We start from the raw sequence: 19,238 nt of genomic DNA, 5'->3' as shown, positions 1-19,238 counted from the left end.
AGCTACAGTATTCAATTTTTTAAAACCTTTTTGGATACGAAACTCATGGGGCTGAAAGTATTATACTTACATGGCGCTTTCTTTACCCCTGTAGCCGTTGATGTGATAAAAATTTTTTTAGTCATTCGTTTGCCGTGATTTGCAGTTGAATGCACGAAGATTTCTATATAATAGAAATAAATTGGGATAATGCTCGGAAAAGCGAAAAATTTATGTCGGGAGAAGATATACGTTACACTTCGTGCTTTACTCGTCATTGGTACAATAACACCAAGTAGAGAGTATATATATATTCAAGATACAAAATTATATGAGGTGAATTACCCGTACAAAGTAAAAGAGGCGAGTTACTTTATGACATCGTTTACGTTGTTACCGCCAACCTCATGAACTAGAATTAGACAGTATATAACTATCCCCCTATGATATATATATACATATACGTCAAGTAATTTATGTGCATTACGTGGGGTGAAATTGACGCATTAAGGCCCCACAACCATTATAGGTTGGAAAAAAAGCTCGTGCCGGATTTAGGGATATGCACATATACGTGGGTAAGTCCATAGTACGTCGTCATTACACGAGTTACGAAAAATTTTGGAAACTGCAATTTGTCCTCATTTGCTCGCACCGTTCGAGTTTCCCGGTTAGGCATGATGTTCACGAAATACACTATTTTCACGTTATGGCGGAAAAAAATAATGCGTGGTAAGTAGGCAAATCGGGCATTATTAACGTTGGTATGTAAATAAATATACAGTAAAGCGGGGGTGGCGAAACGCGTTGAGTCGTTATCGCGCCCGACGCGTAAATCAAAGTCGCGTAGAGTGGAGAATTACTACGTCATTAAACAGTATATATATTTAGCGAAGTGTTTTACGTCGTGGTAAGAGATTCGTTGTCAACGCAAAATGCAAAAACGTCGAGTCATCGTCCGGCGGACTCGCCTGCTCCGGCGATGCCAAGAGTGTGTGATCCACGTTGGCTGTACGGTGATCCTGCCGCAGATGAATGCCATCGCATTTATCACTTCGAGTACGTCTACTATGTACGAGCATCGCACATGCGAGCGAGGCGAGCTAAATGGACGCTAAATGGTCTGACTTGAAAATTATCGCGCCTCATTTGAACGTCATCCTTGAGTAGACACCGACAATCACCTCAGACTCCGAAGTTGGTAATTAACCGTACGAAGGGCCTTCAGGATCGAACCGATTCGGTTAGTTCCATGTTTCGTAAGGCTGTAGTCCTCTGACTTCTACGTTTAATATTGCGAAGCACGGACGTTCGGACTGTTGATAATTGCCAAAGTTATCGATTCTTAGTAATGCAGGTATATACAACAGTCACTTAACTTACTGTTGAACATACTTTTGTAATAATTGCCTAAATATCAACAAGGAGAGTGTAGGTGTCGAGTTTTATTCTGAATCCAGAGGAAAACGACTGGTGCGGATGACAAGTTGTAGCCTAATTTGCAATCAGAGGTACCCTATAATCTTACGACGCGAGTCGTGAGTAAACACGTTGTGAACGCGTATCCGACGGCGAGCACTTATTAAAATCATTTGTCAGGCCGCCGATTAGCGTTAATGTTACTTTTAACGACGCACGCCTGCTAACAAACGGCGAACAGAGACCCTTGAAAACGATTCACGCGACACGCAAGTCGTAAAGTGATAAAGACGTCCGGATTCTGATGTAACCGCGGATCGGATGCAGGGAGGCCGTTGTCGTTCTCGCCGTCGAAGTGGTGAACGACGAAAGGAAAGGCAAGGCAAGGAAGGGAAAGCGAGAATTCGACGAGTCACGTTTGAAATTCCTACGGGACATCTGCAGGGAGGAAACCTGGAGCTGTAAGGGACTACGGTGTACAACGTCGCCTAGCCGGAGGTGCGTAGACGTCGTCGACTGTTTGTTGATATACTTACAGCCGGCATTTGCACACGTCGGTAAATGCCTGTAGGTATTCTCGTACTATACATATACGTAGGACACAATACGAGGAGGGTACATTGCGGCGAAGGGAAAGGCGATATACTCGTGTTGTAAGGGGTACTAATGGATGGGGCAGGATGCCCACGACGTCGCGTGTCTTGTGGCATAACCATAGACTACAAAGGCCAGATAAAGATAGGGTTAATTTACTTACCCTTCCGTGTTTAATCGATGTTACCGCAAGACAAGTACACATTTTGGTGTCGTAGGTATCGTCTATTGGTTATATATCAACGGGTTCAGGATCGTCACTCTATTTGTGGAGTGTGAAGGACAATTTGGATTCAGAGGTTCAAGAGGTTACATGTATATTAGAGTGGTTTACCGTTTTTTTTTTTTTTTTTTTTTTTTTTCCAGTGCGGATTCCTTATGAAACTGTTGTTTATGACGAAAAGAAATCGCCAGCAAATTTGAGCTCGATCGGATAAGATTTAGAGGTCCCGCTTTCGAGTTTTCGTTTTTACAGTGTAATAACACGTAAAAAAAATGCTTACCTTGACTCACCGTCGATTTCGCGTGAAAATATATACGAAAATGAAATGTAAAATATGACGCGATTCCGAAAGAGGTGGTATTTGATGACGAAAAGCCCCGGTAGCACCGTTGGTAGCTTCCTATATTCGTTTTTGTCTACTATCATCAGTCCCCATGGGGATTAACTGCCAAAAGTAGGTTATCCGAATTTATGAAGGAATCCGTATCATTATTCTTATCCAACAAAAAAATCCGTACTACATCGTAAATCATGTGACGCCGATAACATTTCGGATTAGTTTCTTTTTAAGATGATAGATTTTTACCATGATTATTTTGCTGGTAAATTGTTGAGATGATCATAACGAGGAACAGAAGCAATCGCTGAAGGAAAAGTTGACTATACACCCTGAAAAAGATTTTGCAAACTACCGAGATCGTAAAGATTTCAAAACGGCACTCGTCGAGACGGCCTTATGTAGTAGTTATTGATGTAAAATAATGTAACGATAACCGAATTGTTACAAGTACGTTACTCGCTGCTCGACGTTCTTACCGACGGTTTGGCAAAGCGATTACTGCGTCTAGTCACGTAACATTTTTCGTATCGTATACAATTTAGTCATAAAGATTCTCTAAATTCCGCGTATACCTACACATATAAGCGTAGGGTGGATTTAACTCGACCGTGAGGAATTGTGTGCTTGCCTGACGCTTGGAATTCCCCTGAAATCAAGTCTTGCGTACATTATGATCTTGCAGTAGCAGCAGCAGTAGCGGATTCAGGGGAGGAAAAATATTACGGGACATTACAGACCTGTTATCAAAAAATGGTGTGAACGTAATTGACCTTTAGGAAAATTTTTCCCCACCCCAGGAGTTTGTAGACTTTAAAGACCTCCTCTTCAGCGGCTCTAAAGCTGGCAGTGAATATTCCAACAGTTTTAACCAGTGAACGCTTATAGATGTAAGGAAAGTAAAACGAGAGTCTCGCAGGGTATGCGGTACAAGAATGCGGAAGCATGGGGGGCGGAGAAAAATTGAATTGGTAAATTCGGCGGACACGGTGTTCTCTGCAGGAATAACAAATCGAATTTCCTGTCCTCCGGAGAAATCACAAAATCACGGAACACCATGGCGGGGGTGGAAGTAGTATTTTTTCTCACCACCCTCCCCTCCTCATCCTCCTCCTTCGTCTTCTTATTCTTCTTCTTTTTTTTTCTCTCCTTTTTCTCTTCCTCCGCTTCTCCAAAATGTCGAGAGTTAAGCAAACACTCCTCGAAGTGCGCAAGGCTCTCTCTTTCATGCCCTGCATACCACACTCCGCTTGGTTTGGGGCTATAAAACTGCCCACGAAGGGTTGAGGACCTGAGGGACCGTCGCCAGAGGTGCCGGATACTGGATTCTGGATCTTTCAAGCTGGATATGGATGGACTGCTCTCCTGAACTCCTCTGATAGAGATATTAATCTTTCCGTGCCCCCCGGTTAGCTCTGTCTTTCTCAGGATCGGCTGGCTTACGTGCGGCGAGGTGCCTTTGTGAGTTGCACTCTCTGTCACTCTCTCTCCCTCCCCCCCCCCCCCTCTCTCTCTCTCTCTCTCTCTCTCTCGCTCTTCCGTCTCCCTTACCCTCGCACACGTATGAAAAGTGAAGTACCATATGTCTGTGTCCAACGGATAAACTACGTCGGGTCGACTACCCAAGTTTCGACTGTGTACCGGGGGGCTTACAGCTCGTGGGTGCGTGACCTCGCCTTTTTCATTACTTTTGCCCCCCCACTTTCCGTCATTTTTTGCTCTCACCTTGGCCCTTTTTCATTGCAAACGATCCTCCGTAGATAAATATATAAAAATAAGATGATGGAAAATAATAAGATGCGGCAAAAAAGGTATGCGCGACGGTCCCGACGTCGGACGAAGGGTTTCATCGAGTACAGACACCCTCGTTACGTTTTTACGATTTCCTTTTATCCGCACGGTATAAAGTTCGTAAATTTTGCACCGCTCTATACCTAATGGGGTCTTCTTACCGGTCCGCATCTATTATCTCAACACCGAGTCTCCGTATCAGTTCTCCGCAGTCGTGAAATTAAGATCACTAACGTTCTTTTGATTGCAAATAATCTATAAATTTTACAGATTGTTAAATAAAGGATGTGGAGTCATACGAAGTCTTTAAAGTAAACTTGTCCGATACATGGAGAGCTGTGATAATGGCTACGAGTACTACAGGCAAAAATATTTCTCAAAGTTAACCAGTCATATAATCTATGTAATTTATAACGATTACTGCAGTTCAAAATTTACGGATAAAATTGTTTTCAATGTTCACCTAAGAATTCGCCTACGGTCGTACGAGAATCAAAGATGTCAGTTCCGTGGTTCGGTGGTTCGGAGGAGTGTATTTACCGTCAAGTTCATTAAAATTCGCGCGCCTTGATCAGAGTCCCATTCATGTAAGCCCTGCACCTCTCGACAATCCTTACGCCTCGAAAGGCGGGTAAACTTTGTTAATTCAATCAAACCGGGTAAAAGTTTGAGTTCTCATTGCATAGTCATTACGCGGCGTTGTTACTCATCCGTACTGTACGACCTGAGTCCACACGTATACTGTACGGTAATGAGGACAGGTGGTAAACCACGATCATACGCAGCACGGAAAAAAGAGAAAGAGAGAGAGAGAGTGTGTGTGTGTGCGCTGCTCTCTCTCTCTCTCTCTCTCTCACGTCAAGAGGAAGGGGGTAGTGCACACCGCGTACGGTGTTGCACTGGGTTGTGTTATGGCATTGCGAGGGTGGGGACGATATCGATCCTCTGCAACGGGGAGTAGGTAGACCTTATGGTGCCGCGTCGTCCTCGTCGCCGGAACCCGAGGTATATACCACGTGTGTCTTCAGTTCAAGAATTAAACTTATTGTTAGTGCAGTAGAAAATATGTTGACATGTCTCGACTCGAATGATCCTCGGTCTTTTTCACTCGAAATTACAGTATAACGGTTAAATTGTTCTGTGTTTGGGTTTTGAAAATAAAGGAGACAAAAGAACATTTTTTTTTTCAGATTGTAATTCAGGCGTGGGAAAATATCGAGTCGATCGGATGTCGAGTCCGTTGAGAATATTGCTTGTACGTCGGTGTACATGAGATTTTTTTTTATATAGAATTTTGAAATTTGAATCATATCACATTAACGTGTTAACAAGGTACGAAAAAAATATTTCCGAGATTTGATTTTTAGAGACGCTAGATTGTGCGTGTATGTTATGTAAAAATACGCCGTAAGCATTGAATAGCGTGTGCAATGGCACAAACTTTCGGATATGGTGATTAAAGCGATACTTCCGTTGGCTGTTATCCGAGAGTAGATATCATCGGGTCTTTCAATCACTGTCATAGTGTAACCCTCAACACGGTGTCACCGTTGGCCAAAAGTATCCCCATTAGACCGATATAAACCCCGTTATCTCGGAAAGAAAGTTCCGTTTTCTGTCGTTGTTGTTTTTTTTACGCCTCCCCTTTCATTCTTCAATTCGTGAACTAAATCCGATAAAATATAGAACCCTGACTAATCGATGCTTTGCCATTAATTTATTTATGGGGCAATAATGTACCGAGTCAGCGAACGGGCAAGCCTATAAGTATATTAAACGCGATGGCTGCTGGGCGAGAGTCTATCTTGCACCCCGTGTCAGGCCTCATTAGACAGCATGGGACCCCATATATATTGCCTCGAGGGGAAGCCCCGCGTCGAGTACTGAACCGGAAACTAACGACGTGAACCTCTCTCGTGGCCTGCACTTCCGATATATCGGATATGGATCGAGGCTCAAAGCCATCGGATACATCCAGTGGAAACCAATTTGTTGCATCTTATCTCGTAGGCCTCGTAAATACTGAGATGCAAGTGAAATTTTACACACGCCAGGGTTTCGGATTCAGAATTATTCGGAAACTAAGCGAGTGAAAGGAAAAGGAAGTAGAAAGAGAAAATGAGAAAGAGTTTCAAACGTAACTAAAACCGGGGTTAGTTTTGTTCGTCAATTTTGATGAAAATTGACGATTGTTTGAAAATTAATATACCTTTGAATAATTTTATTTATGTTCGGTGTTATTTTAATTATCTAAATATCCGCTCTTGGTATGTATTCAAATAGTGTGAATAGTATCACTGAAACTAAAGCCATTGAGAAGCTCTTTCACAATGTGGAAATTTTGGCGAGTTTGAGGATAGCGATAATAAATTTACTCTCTTATTATTCTCCACCAAGTCTCTCCTTTTTGCCGATGTGCTTGAACCTTGTAGCACTTGACCTTGTCACGGGGTTATTATTGTATAATATTCGAGGTACTTTATCCTTAGTTGCTGCAACAGGCGCGCCTCTCCGTTCTCGACTGTTTTGATTGTAGACCCGTCATTAATCACCGCCAATTCTTGTATGATTGATACGTTTTAGATTCGATTAAATTTTACACGCGAGCACTCTTCATTTCTCTTAATTTAGCTAATTGAATCTTTCAGCTGTTCACATAAGCGTACATACATTAATAGACGAGAGCGTAATTACACGTCTAGCCATTAGCCACTATCGTCTTAACTTTTATTTTAGGGTTTCCATTAGGAAGCAGACTTTCATTCGATTATTTAAGAAAAACGTGAAAAACTATACCGATGGTACCATTGAATTTTCCTTAACACGGATAGCAAAAAATCCCGAGAAAATTGCCATAATAATGCGAAAATGTACGTTAGCAATTTTTTTACGATGATGTACGACTATAACACGCTGCAGGTTCTGCAGCGTATAAAACCCTGTTAGAATCTCTTGGATATATTCGATGGCGAATCCAAGGGAAAAATTTTGCTCCCCCGGTGTTACTCACGGCTTCCTAGCTCCCCGCAGCATCCTGGACAGGCTCTCCCCCGTCAATTGGTACCTGGGTCACGTACCTCTTCGTATTGACAGCCAGCCAGCCAGCCAGCCAGCCAGCCTGCCTGCCTGCCTTCCTGCAGCCTCATGCTGGCGCGTTTCGCCCTCTGTACCCTGCCTGACATCCCCTGGCCTTACGGGGTATTGCAAACGCCCAGTTGCTGGGAAAATGGTAAAAATGTTGAAAATGTAGGAAACTGTGCCTGTGTAGGAAAATTCGAACAGTGTATTTGAAAAAATTCAATCATTTGGGAAAATGCTGTCCGTACAAGCTTATTGTTAGCAGCATTCGGAAGATCCGGTTAAATTGTGCTCGGTTAGTTGGAAAATTTGAGGAATCGGAGATATTTCCAGAAGGAATACGAGAAATTGTTGAAATGTATTCGCAGGTGACTTGTGTCACGTTTTCGAACGAATGCTTATGTTGAGTCATATTTCTAGTGGCATGCGTCAGCGGATTTTCGAATATAAGGGTCGTTTTTTCAATTCCCCATCACTTTTGTACCTTTAGTTTCTCAGTGTCGCTCCAACTTTCAAGACCGGTTTTCAAAAAGCAGTCTTCAAGATAACCCCTCCGGTTCTGTGGCGTAACTTAAATCTGGAAAAAATTTAAATTATGAATATGTATTAATTTTTTTTCCAAATACTTGTCCCAGTAACAAATCAGCTTTTCGATAAAAAAAAAATCAATTTAATGCCTTTTCAACATTTATAGGTCGTGGTTTTCAACCGACCGCAGTTTCCATTCGTCAGTGCCAAGCTTCAAGTCGATAATTTTATGTCTGGCTGTTGCACGAATGATACGGCATACCGGGATTCACGCGAAAAAATTCCCCCAGGCTTGAAAATATCTCTCGGTTGATAACACCGTGTGACAACAGATTGGGGAGAGGTTGACGGGATCTTTGCACGTGTAAGAATGTGTAAATCGATGATCCGCGATACACTTCTATAAATCGGCGAGTAATCGCGGTTCGGATTCACCGCCGTGTTCGGTTTACGCGACCTTGAGATGACCAGAAGATCACAGCAGCCCCATCGGCTCCACGTACACGCGTTTCACCCCTCAGGGGTCGTGATGAGGATGACCTTCCCGGGCGAACGACCGCGACGTAGAGGGCCGTCGGTCGGAGGCTGTAAATTGCAAGTCACCATATCCAGGCATGCAATGCCGCCTGTTCGAGGGTTGGGACGGAACCGGAAGTCAACTGCTGGGACGTTATTTACTTATTTGTCTTCCTCGCGTTCCCCTGTACGCATAGCCGAAGGACCTCGTAGAGCAGAGCTCGACGACTTAGCCATTAAGCCGGGTCGTCGGCTCGACTTATACTGTATATAGGTGTGCAAAATCCGGGCGTTACATCCCTCGATAATGTCCCAACATATCACGTCCTGTACCGATTTATTGTTATGTCTAACCAGGATTTTTCGCTTCTAATTGTTCCAGGGATATTCCAAGTTCACTGCAGTGATGTCCTAGCGATGAACCTGCAGGTCCAGACGGCGAGTCAACGTGCGAGGTGCTCCCCGCAGGAGACCGTCAAGGTAAGACTCACACGCCGTAGATCGTATGGTTTAACCAAATTCTACCGTAGCTTATTTCTTGGACTTCCATTAGTTGTATGGTATTGAAAGAACCGGAACACCCTTATTGTTTTTAACACCAATTCCATTGAACGTGTATCATGAACGTGAGATTTTTCAAGTTTACAGGATTATCCGTTTCTCAACGTATTCACTAAAAATTTCAACACCATTATTGCATGTACACAATGCTTAAATCGCTATGTATACTTTTACACGTGGTACACGCGAAATCAATATTGGAGTATAAATTCAACGCCACTTCAACTTTCATTTCGATACGAAGGAATGAGCAAATTTTTGCTGTGTAAAGTGAGCATGGTGTCCAGTGGTCCTGGAAATGCCCTTGAATTTTTCTCGTCCTCCAAAAGTCCTGGAAACTATCTTTGAATTCATCTCGTATCCTGGAAATATTATATATAAATATCCTTGAACAACCTGAAAATTTCTTGAAAATTTCCTGGGAATGTCCTTGAATTTGTTACAGATTTTTTACGAAACACTATGTAAATTTTCATTCGTCACGATTATAAAAGATTTGACGATACGGTAAAACATTATACAAATAACGAAGCAACATGTTTAAAGTATTTTGAAGATTATTTATTGACAACGGAGAAAAAATGATCGGTCTTGAAAAAGGTCGACCAACTGATTATATACGAACTATAAATTGCAGGGTATGAAAATTCTTGGTTTTCAAACTTGACGTATTTCAAGTTACATGAAAATTATCTGCAAATCCTGTAGTACCTCGACGTCGACGGTGACGATGCTGAAGTCGCAAGTTGTCGACTTTTGTATAAGAAAAAGGCAGCTCACGCCGCGGGGGAAAGTTTTAGCGAAGCGTCGGGTCGTGCGCCCTGAATATATTCCTCGCGTTAACCGAAAACAGTTGCGGTTGCGGGTTAACGCGGCCCGTGGCTCGAAAATGCGGGTTTAGCTCGCGGGGGCGGCTGCAGAGAGGTGAGAGATTTTTGTCGGGGGTGGGGTGGGGAGGGGAGACGAAGCAGAGCAGAGGAGAGCGGAAGAGGGTGCGGAGGACCACGCCCCGGCCATGAGGATGAGATGATACGCGCCCCCGCCTCCATCCCTCGAGATTCCCCGGTTTGCCACCCCGCGCGAGCCATCCCCGAGTCGGATAATTAAGGGTACAACAGGAGACTGCTGCCGCCGGGTTCTTCCGTGAAACAGGGGAAACTCGGAAACTAAATGTTAAATTGGCTTACGCCAGCTTACGGGCACAATGCCTGCCCTGGCAAATTTCCCTATTATTTCAGACATTATCTAAACGTTTCTCATCTTCTCTTCCGGATGCCCGGAGGTACGTCGCGCCACCCTCTCGATTCGCGTCGGGATCGGGTTCTCCGGTATAACAAAACACCGAATATAACACTCGAGTCGATTTTCTTCTCCCGGTTGACTGTGTGCGACTACATATATTTACCTACCTAGCTTCGTATCATTGTCCCGTACTCTGCACCCTTCGCAAATATGACACCACACTTTCGATGGGGTAGACATGTGCTCATTGTGTAGACGTATACTTGGATACTCGCTATGTATTGTACCAGGTACGGAGACGCGCTCAACTCGATTTCGAGAGAATGAATTCGGCACACCGGCCCACGTAGGAACACGTAAGGGGCGGTACGGGGTGTTCTAAAAAATTAACACCGACGGGAACACAACTCGACGTGACGAAAAGCTTGTTGAGTAAATATGTACGTGTGTATATTACAGTTGGATCTCGCAGGAACGAATTATACGTGAATGTACTGCCGTGCCAAAGAACCACGAAGACGGGCGAAAAATGACAGAAACAATATTCAACTAATTATTCAACGTCACGTATGATTCTTTGGTACTCGTTAAAGCAACGAAATCAACTTTATTTCAGGTATTAAACATGCCACTTTTGATAGAAATTTGAAACACTAATGCAGATTTAGACATACTTTCTACTTATTCCATGAGAATAAGTAAGTTATTTGAAATTTCTTTGAAATCTAATGAAATCTGTACCACAATTGCAACACATTATCTCACATGGCTGAAGGTCGTTGTAAATCCAATCCTACGATGAGATATGAATTATAATCAAACTCAGGTTCCAGCAACGTCTGATTCCAATGCATTTATTTGACTAGTATCATGTAGATGTACCTCGGAGTGCGGAGGGTAAACCTTGTACAAGGTATCGCGAAGGCCGGTTGATGGTGGCAGCTGTCTTTACACGCGGATATCACGTAGGCTGGTTTATCTCTAGACTCGTCATCTCGAGTTTCGCTGACGAGAGCACAGCCGCCATGTATCCAAGCCGTTTACGCTGTGCAGGATGACGGTTCCTCGATTTCAGCGGAGGTCCTCACCGACTTTCTCCGATAATCGTTTTCGGTTCGTGACGGATTTCACCCGGCTGACTCTTTCCACCACCCGGCTGTAAATTACCGGTAATATTAATCTTCGATTAAACCTTATCGCAGTTCGAGTCCTCGGGCAGGCAGGCAGCTGGAAAATTCGTTGGTGCGAAAAAGTGCCTTATCTCGGCTTCGACCGACGCCTCGCTGCGTCGCGACGCCTCGTGGAGCGCGTGAAAATGAGAATGGGGGAGACGGAGACGGTCCGGGTACAATATGCCGTTGCGACGTCGTCCCGACCCTCCCCAGCCATTCCATTTCCCGTCGTTCCGGACCGTTCTCAAACGGCGGAGGGAGAGACGCCGAAATGCCGGGCCAATTTCGAGAGCCGATAGCCTATCGATATCAAATGTTAGAATTCTTAATCAACGCTTTTCGGATATACGCGGAATTCTCTGCAGTTCCCGGAACAGCGAGAATCGAATGTGAAACGTCCCCAGCAGCCACTTTAAGCGCGCTTTTCTCGGCTCCAAATGTTTCCCTCTTCTTTTTCTTACTTTAACCGTTTTTTCCCCGTATTTTTCGGCCGTTCCTTCTCCTTCTTTCTGGGGTGAAACGCTGGGGTAGCCGATATTTGTCGTCTCCGAAAAGCGTTGGAGTAAACTTGATCTCTCTCGACCTAAATATCACTCGAAATCCGAAACGACGGACCATGCTATGCGGCTCGGAACAAAAGTTGAACAAGATTGAATTATTCAACGCGTGGGGGGTGCATCTATGCCCGGCTCATCCCTGATATCCTTTTTCCGCGAACGACGACCTGCCCCTTGGATGATCCCTGATGTGATGCTGCGCTGCATCCTGGCTCTGCAAACTTGTCCGTTGGTGGTCAGACAACCAACCCACGTTTCTTGTATGTTGACAATCTTTTTGGTCAAGCTGCGATTTTCATTCAATGGCATTCGATGAATATGTGACGAAAAACATGAAACTAAAAATATGGCAAGAGAGAAGGAACGTAGAAAGAGAAACTTTAAACGAGTCCTGTTAAGAGAATTCTATGCTTCGGAGAACTATCAAAATGAATGTAATATCCGTTTGTGCTCATTTTTGGTATGAATAAAATATCCGGCTTTTATTCTCAAGGTGTAACTATTGTTCACGGTGAAATTCATCTAGAATGAATTACTCCGAAAATTCCTCTGCATAACAGTGTTTCATTATACAAATTCGATCGATTCAGGATTACAAGAAAACGGTTAAAAGAAACCAGAGTAATTACTAAAAACTTCAATTACCGCTGATAACCTGATAAATTTCTTCAATAGTTATTCAATCTGGAATCAGGTTCAATTCGTGCTCTTCGACTGTATATAATTGTATTTGAAAACTTTTGTCACGCAAAAAAAGTCTTCATAATACATATGACAATAGATTATCCGTCTCGTCCTCGATCACAATTTTTTTATTTGTTCGTCCAGTTCATGTTCGCATAAAAACGACGGTGCATATTTCGTCGATCAAATCGTCACACCATCTGGCGTCCCTCCATTCGCCATCCAAATATTACTCAGTCCTCGGCACGTCGTTTGACTGACGCAGCTTAATATTTTGCCCTCGTGGCCGAAAGGGTTAATAATTATTCGACACAGTTCGGTGAGTTGCGCGGCAAAGTTTAGATACAAATGTACGAATTAGGGGATGAGTTGTCTATACCGCGTGCAGAGTGTTATACTCGGATAATCAAGATCTCCTGGATAAGCCATTGCAAGGGAAAATCTGATGGTCGAATAATTCTTGGTACATATCGGAAAGATATTTGAAGAAAGAAGTGATAAATCGTTTCCAAAGATTCTCCCGGTAAAGTTCAATTGAAAATTGTCTACAAAATTTTTATTTTCTTTAATGAGTTTAATTTATTAATGAAATGTTGTCCAATTCATGCCTTAAATATGATTTTGTGCGTTACATTAACAAATGAAGGAAACGCACAGATCGTTGAATCTTTCAAGGCCTTAATATACCTGTCAAAAGTACGTTAATTGTAGGTATGTTAAAGTTTATGAATTTCTGTCAAATCGTTCCTCGTTATCATTTTACACAATAAATTGTTATCATCCCTTATAGACTGTAATTTACACCAAGTGGATGTAACCGTGTAGCTGAAAATTGTTCGCGTTTACCAATTCTGAAACGATATAATCGCGGGAAAAGTACAGTATTCCGCATACGTTTTCGGATATCATGTCACTAATGTAGCCCGCGAAATAGCAAGTCTAGTATATTGACAAGTGCGTTGACTCGTGCGATGGAAGTTGTTCGGAGGAGCGCCGAGTCGTTTACCGCGGCAGTAGTGCACGCACGGTGTTAGTCAGACACGCGCCAAGTGGGCTAATCCAATCGGTTCCGCACGCCGTGAATTCGGCGGATAGGTGAATTTAATTCGGTTCCTGGAGCTTCCCGGAGGTTCGTTGCGGCAGCCCGAGTGGCCGGATGGCCGGGTAGTTGGGTACATTAGACGGCGAGCTTGCAGGGAGGCGTCGCGCAGTAGTCAGAGCCGTGTTGGGCCCGACCAACCCGCGGGGACGCCGACGCCGCGCACCACTCGCTACAGCTGCTGTCACATAAATATCCCCAAACCCTCGGATTCTGGAGTCTCCCTGCAGCCCCTCGCTGGTAAAGTTGTACAAACTCAGCTATCGATTCTCAACTCTTATATTGCCTACCAAAGCTGGTCCCTCGAAGACGCTCCGATTCGAAAAGCTCAAAATCGCGGCCCGAACTTTACTGGGTTTTCAAATTCCCTGATAAGCTTTAATCTTGTGAGAAAAAAAGCTGCTGCATTCGCCGTTGGTAATATCGAAACTTGACTTTTCGCTGTACAACAGGCTTGATGAGGTCTATAAAAGAGGATCCTCTCCGATCATTTGTCGATGCTGGTTTCGAAGCTTGTATTATATAACGAGAAAAAAAGTGAACAAGTTTTCACGATTTCGGTTAGTCAAAATTTTTTACTTACAGCACCGATTGAATTTTGAGAAAGATCGGTCAAAATAGGTCAAAATATGCTCGAGTTATTTCCAAAAGCGAAAGTTTTGTCGTGCAAGATTTTGAATTTCCACAAGTCACAGAAATTTAACAGTGATTCGAGTTGAATTTTTCCTGCCACATTCTTTTTCTTCTTCTTCGTTTTCTCCTAAACCCGCGAGAACGAATCCGCTCAAGATTGACGTTGTGCACTTCGGGAATTAGCAGCAAAGCGCAAGGGGAGACGGACAAGTTTCTTAATTGGCTGAAAGTAACGGGTCCGCTTTACGCGCGAGTCATGCCGAAGGATCGTCAGGTGGTCGTGGCTCTCGCTATAATCGAGGTCTCTCGCCTCTCCTACACCCTCTCGGAGGGGCGGGTGGCGAGGGTCAGACTTGCGAGTCCCGACGGAGAAAATTTTCACAATTCTGAATCTCTCCGAGACTCGCCTGAGAGCCCGGAATGCCAGAGAAGGGTCAGGACACAGCAGCGTCACTTTTCGTTCGTTGAACCTTCTTGCAGACTGACTCTCTCCACCACGTGTAACGTCGCAACTCAAAGAAGAATAATAAGTCCTTTGTTCGAGAAACTGTGAAATCTGTTGTTAAAAATTTTTTCCTTCTCTTGACGTTTTACTCTCTCACAGCATCGTGTGAAACAAAATTTTTATTAAACATTTTATAAACTTATTTTCAGATCTGTAAGGAATTATCGCGTGTTCTGTTGTTTCAAACAATTTCTCATTTCAACCGATAATAAATAATTGAGTGTCCCTTAAAGCCATCCTTCACAATTTCATATCTCTTACAAATTGTTTTTCAGTTGAAATACTTCAGCCCTTATAGACAAATGTATTGGTGTAAGTGATGAAAAAATTTCCAAAAATGTAAGCGGGATAAAAAAAATTTCCTAATTTAACGTATATCGATACCCGCCCGTTTGTTTTTGCTTCTAGCCAGATGTAGGTATTCGAAAACGACTAATAGCTTCTTGCACCGTTCGGGGATGAAGCTCCCTCTCAAGATTGCGGAGAGTGAATAATTGCTTGTGATTAATTATCGATGGCGCAGCTTGTACAGACTAGGTAAAAAGCTTGGAACGATAATTGCACGATATACTATTATCTAATAATAATACGTATTATTCAATTACGCGAGGAGTTTGAAACTGTTCAAATTACCGTGGTAAAAGTTCGCAATTCTTCAGGGCATTTATTTGCCCTTTACAAGGTGCGCTGGTATTTCTTAAATTAAACTAATCGTCACTTCTATTCGTAAGAAAATTCGGTCAAGATAGAAATTGTGTTTTGAAAAAGGTTCATAACAATCGTTCGTGGATTTAGAAAGAAATTCGAACTACGGTTGAAAAGAAGCCAATTTTAAGTTACACGGGTAAACCTAATGTAGCCGCGTGAAGACGTGTATTCCGCGAATGCAGTTATTGGGTTGATTTCATTTCAATGAACGTACCTGACAACGTTTTTTGCGCAAAGAGTTGAAAGTCGATTCACAGTTTCGCGATATGCGCGCTGCTTCTATGAATTTCTACCCCCTGTTCCGGCCTAGACTGCGCGTATCTCTGGTCTCACGTACGTACCAACAGGTATGCCTCAGTTTCCTAACTGAGGAATGCGATGTTAATAGCCGAGAATGGCGGTTTGGATTTCTCCGGGCGTTTCTTTTCCCGCTAATTTCCATACCGAACGATTCAGGTTTGCTGGATTCGGTGCCGCCTTGACGACACTCCGACACGCAGCGAAGCGTGCGTCAAACGACTCGGTTTACCGCATCGTTAAACCTCTGCAAACGATATTCTTTAATCTCCCCCTATATCCACATAACAGAGAGTCGAGGCTGCAGGGAAACATTTTTTATATCAGAATAAAATTAACCTCTATCCCCGCAGGCTGCATTCAAGCTTATATAATACAGGGCGGATGGTTTATCGCCACCGACATTCGACCGGACAGGCCGATTCGTCTTTGCGAAAGACGTTTGATCAAAGCTTAGGTTAGCTCGAGTCGTCGGAGGGTCGTCTTCACCAGCAGCCCCATCCTGCGAATACCTAGTCGAGTGTCCTCGCGCCGCCGAGTGTCCTTCACCCTTAATGGAATTCATAACGAACGACAATATCACCGAGGGTCTCCTTCTCGCTTCTTTTTTTATTCAGCTTTCTTTCCGCTCTCACCTCGCGCCCGGGAAACTTCATCTCGCGTGTATAATGCACGTCCTGTATCGCGTGTACGTCTGTGCACCTACAAACCCTGAAATTTAGCTCTCCGTTGCGTAGACCTTCTCCCCTGTACAACTCGGCGTTTATCGCCTGCAACGCGGCGCCGAATGGCGGAGGTCGATGCTGCAGGGTGTTGCTCCATGAGCAGCCAACGTGATGTTTGCCGCTACTGCGGACCCTACGAGGTACATTTAATTAGAATATAGTACGTACACCGGCGCCCGCCAACGTTCAACGGGGATATTTTGTCAGCCGCTTTCTCTCCCTCCCCACCGCCCCTCCCCCTCCTTTAAAACTCCGCCAGTTTTAGCACGCGATGAAAATTCACAAAATTATTATCCATTCCTTCGTTAGTCAGACCAACGCATGTCACTCCATACATGAGTATAAGACTGATCAAAGTAAATCGGTAATCAGAAACAATCAATTACAGTGCACAATTGAAAAGATTTTTTCTATTCTATTATATTTATATATTTGTAAATATGTTAGATTTAACTACCGTGATATTTTTACTGGGCTTGCGATAAATTTAAGCCGTTGCGAAATATCGAAGTCCGTGCGTCCCTCATTCCTCACACTCCGTAAAATCCGAGGTCCATTATTCGCATGGGCACCCGCTGCAGCGGTTCTGACTCGGCTAATTTAGAGAGCACTCTGCATACGCTGTAATGGGGATGGATAGACACGTAGGTACAGCTCGCAAAGCTATCGCTTTGCATGGACAAATTGTCTGTGCGTCTCACCTAATTTTCAACCGAAATCCGTGTTTGGTCGAGCACGAAGAGGCAAGTTAGTTCTTTCGTATTACAGATACAGCGGGAATTCTGGTTGAAACTGATCTAGCCAAATTCGATCGTATATTTTTTTGACACGTTCGTTATCTTGATGGTAGAGAAACGCAACTCTTCTTCATCCCGTTAGTTATACTCGGCTGAACCAATCGAATCATTTATGATCAAATACCTTATATTACTATAATAGATGCCAGTCGCTAAATGTTTTTATATCGACAAACGCATATTTGTTTTGTTACGCATAAGATGGAAGAGGGAGCAAGGGATGAAGAAGATTTAGAAGGGATCTCCACACTGATGTTTGACAACTGAATAATTAGGGCTGCCAATCAACCTCTGAATTACTACCGAGGGTGCAGCGGTGTCAAACCCCACGAAATCCCACGAAATCCAATAGCATCTGTGTTTGGGAAACGCGGTTTAATACAGCCATTTTGCTGCGGAGAATCACTTTTACCGAACGAAACTTTTCATGACTGTAATGTCGATGCGCAAAATTTTGAAGAAGCAGTTTGTTATCAACAAATGAGACTGCGAATTTTAATGCGTTATTTGCCGCATATCGTGGAGTTTATTTTTCAACCCCGACCGAATATCGCAGACTTTTACTTTTCTAGCGTCAAAAGTGAAACCGACGAGGCGCCGTCGCAGCCTGCCCGAACAATTTGGCTAATTGTAATTGCGCACAGCCGATGCCAAACTCGGCGTATTCCTGCCCCCATAATTCGAGAAGTACGTATAAATTTTCAGACCCGGTCGTTTACCCACGTGCGCGGAGGCCGCCCACGTGACGAATGCTGTGGCGACGAACGTACAACGACGTCGTTACGCCACCGTCCGCGTCGCGACGCCCACGGGCAATATATAGGTATACTCGGTATACGTATAGGTATACAGCCGCGATACCGGCGCACCGTCATATATCTAATCACCGCGGTGTTTGGTGAAACATGTATATTTCAACCTGCACGCCGCACGGATGGGTATACAGATGTGGGCAAATTCTCGCATCGGCAAAAACTTGTCTGCGTGTTACAAAGGGGTTTAAAGTTACACCCTTGCAGACATCCCTTGGCTATCCTCGAATCGAACCCTTCGATCTGCAAGGGGTGGACAATTGTTCAAGTGTACGGTTCAAGAATTGTCTTTGTTTTGTTTTTGAACTGTATCAGAAAAGTTCAGGAATTTTTCATGGGTACTTGAAGAATCATTTCGACAAACTGTTCGCGGCGAATGAAAACCTTGTTACGATTTCCGTCGGGGTAAATTTTGTCGTTCTTGCTTCACTGCGTATATTTTATCTCACGTTTTGATTGATCGATTTATCGTTTCCGCATCCTCGGATAAACATGAAAAATTCTCAAAGCTCGCGTTCACCGAAAGCATATTGTAACAGAATTTTCTTACCCTCTATTTCGTCGAGAGGACTCGCATTTTATTCACGAAGCCGGTGTATGTGCGCGAGGAACTGCAGGGGGTTGGAAAGGGCGGGCCAAGGTGCGCGTGACAGTCGGCAATAACGTTAAGAAAGAAGAAAGTGTCTCTGGAAGTCGCAGCGGTGAGCCTCTTCAGGGAGACCCATCACCGGAAACAAAAACTCTCGTATTTATAGGCTGTACCTTGCAATCGCGACACGTAGATACAGGTATATTCATAATGTAATCCCATAGCGATAGGGGGCGCAGATTGCGATACACGTTCCACCAGCACGCGTTATTCAGTTATTGTTATTTGTTGCTGTAATAAAATCGCGGGATTAACGGAATGTTTGAATTCCCGTCCCCTTTTTCGCGGGTAATTAAAAGTGCCCGATTGTTAATCAGCGGTTCTCGGGTCGT

At 43.7% G+C, this 19,238-nt stretch overlaps 1 protein-coding gene across 1 annotated transcript in view; it reads left to right on the top strand.

The window, feature by feature from the left end:
* The window catches only part of sick (sickie), a 179,466-nt gene that overhangs the window by 2,547 nt on the left and 157,681 nt on the right, over positions 1-19,238 (top strand). The window contains exon 2 of the mRNA XM_046615988.2: positions 8,848-8,945. Within this exon, the coding sequence (XP_046471944.1) occupies positions 8,883-8,945 (63 nt within the window). The 5' untranslated portion in view covers positions 8,848-8,882. The remainder of the gene's footprint in view (positions 1-8,847; positions 8,946-19,238) is intronic.

Source organism: Neodiprion pinetum, chromosome 3, assembly GCF_021155775.2.
Source record: "Neodiprion pinetum isolate iyNeoPine1 chromosome 3, iyNeoPine1.2, whole genome shotgun sequence".
Lineage (NCBI taxonomy): Eukaryota > Metazoa > Arthropoda > Insecta > Hymenoptera > Diprionidae > Neodiprion > Neodiprion pinetum.
The sequence above is the reverse complement of the archived record's forward strand: the minus strand, read 5'-3'. Positions and strand labels throughout refer to the sequence as shown.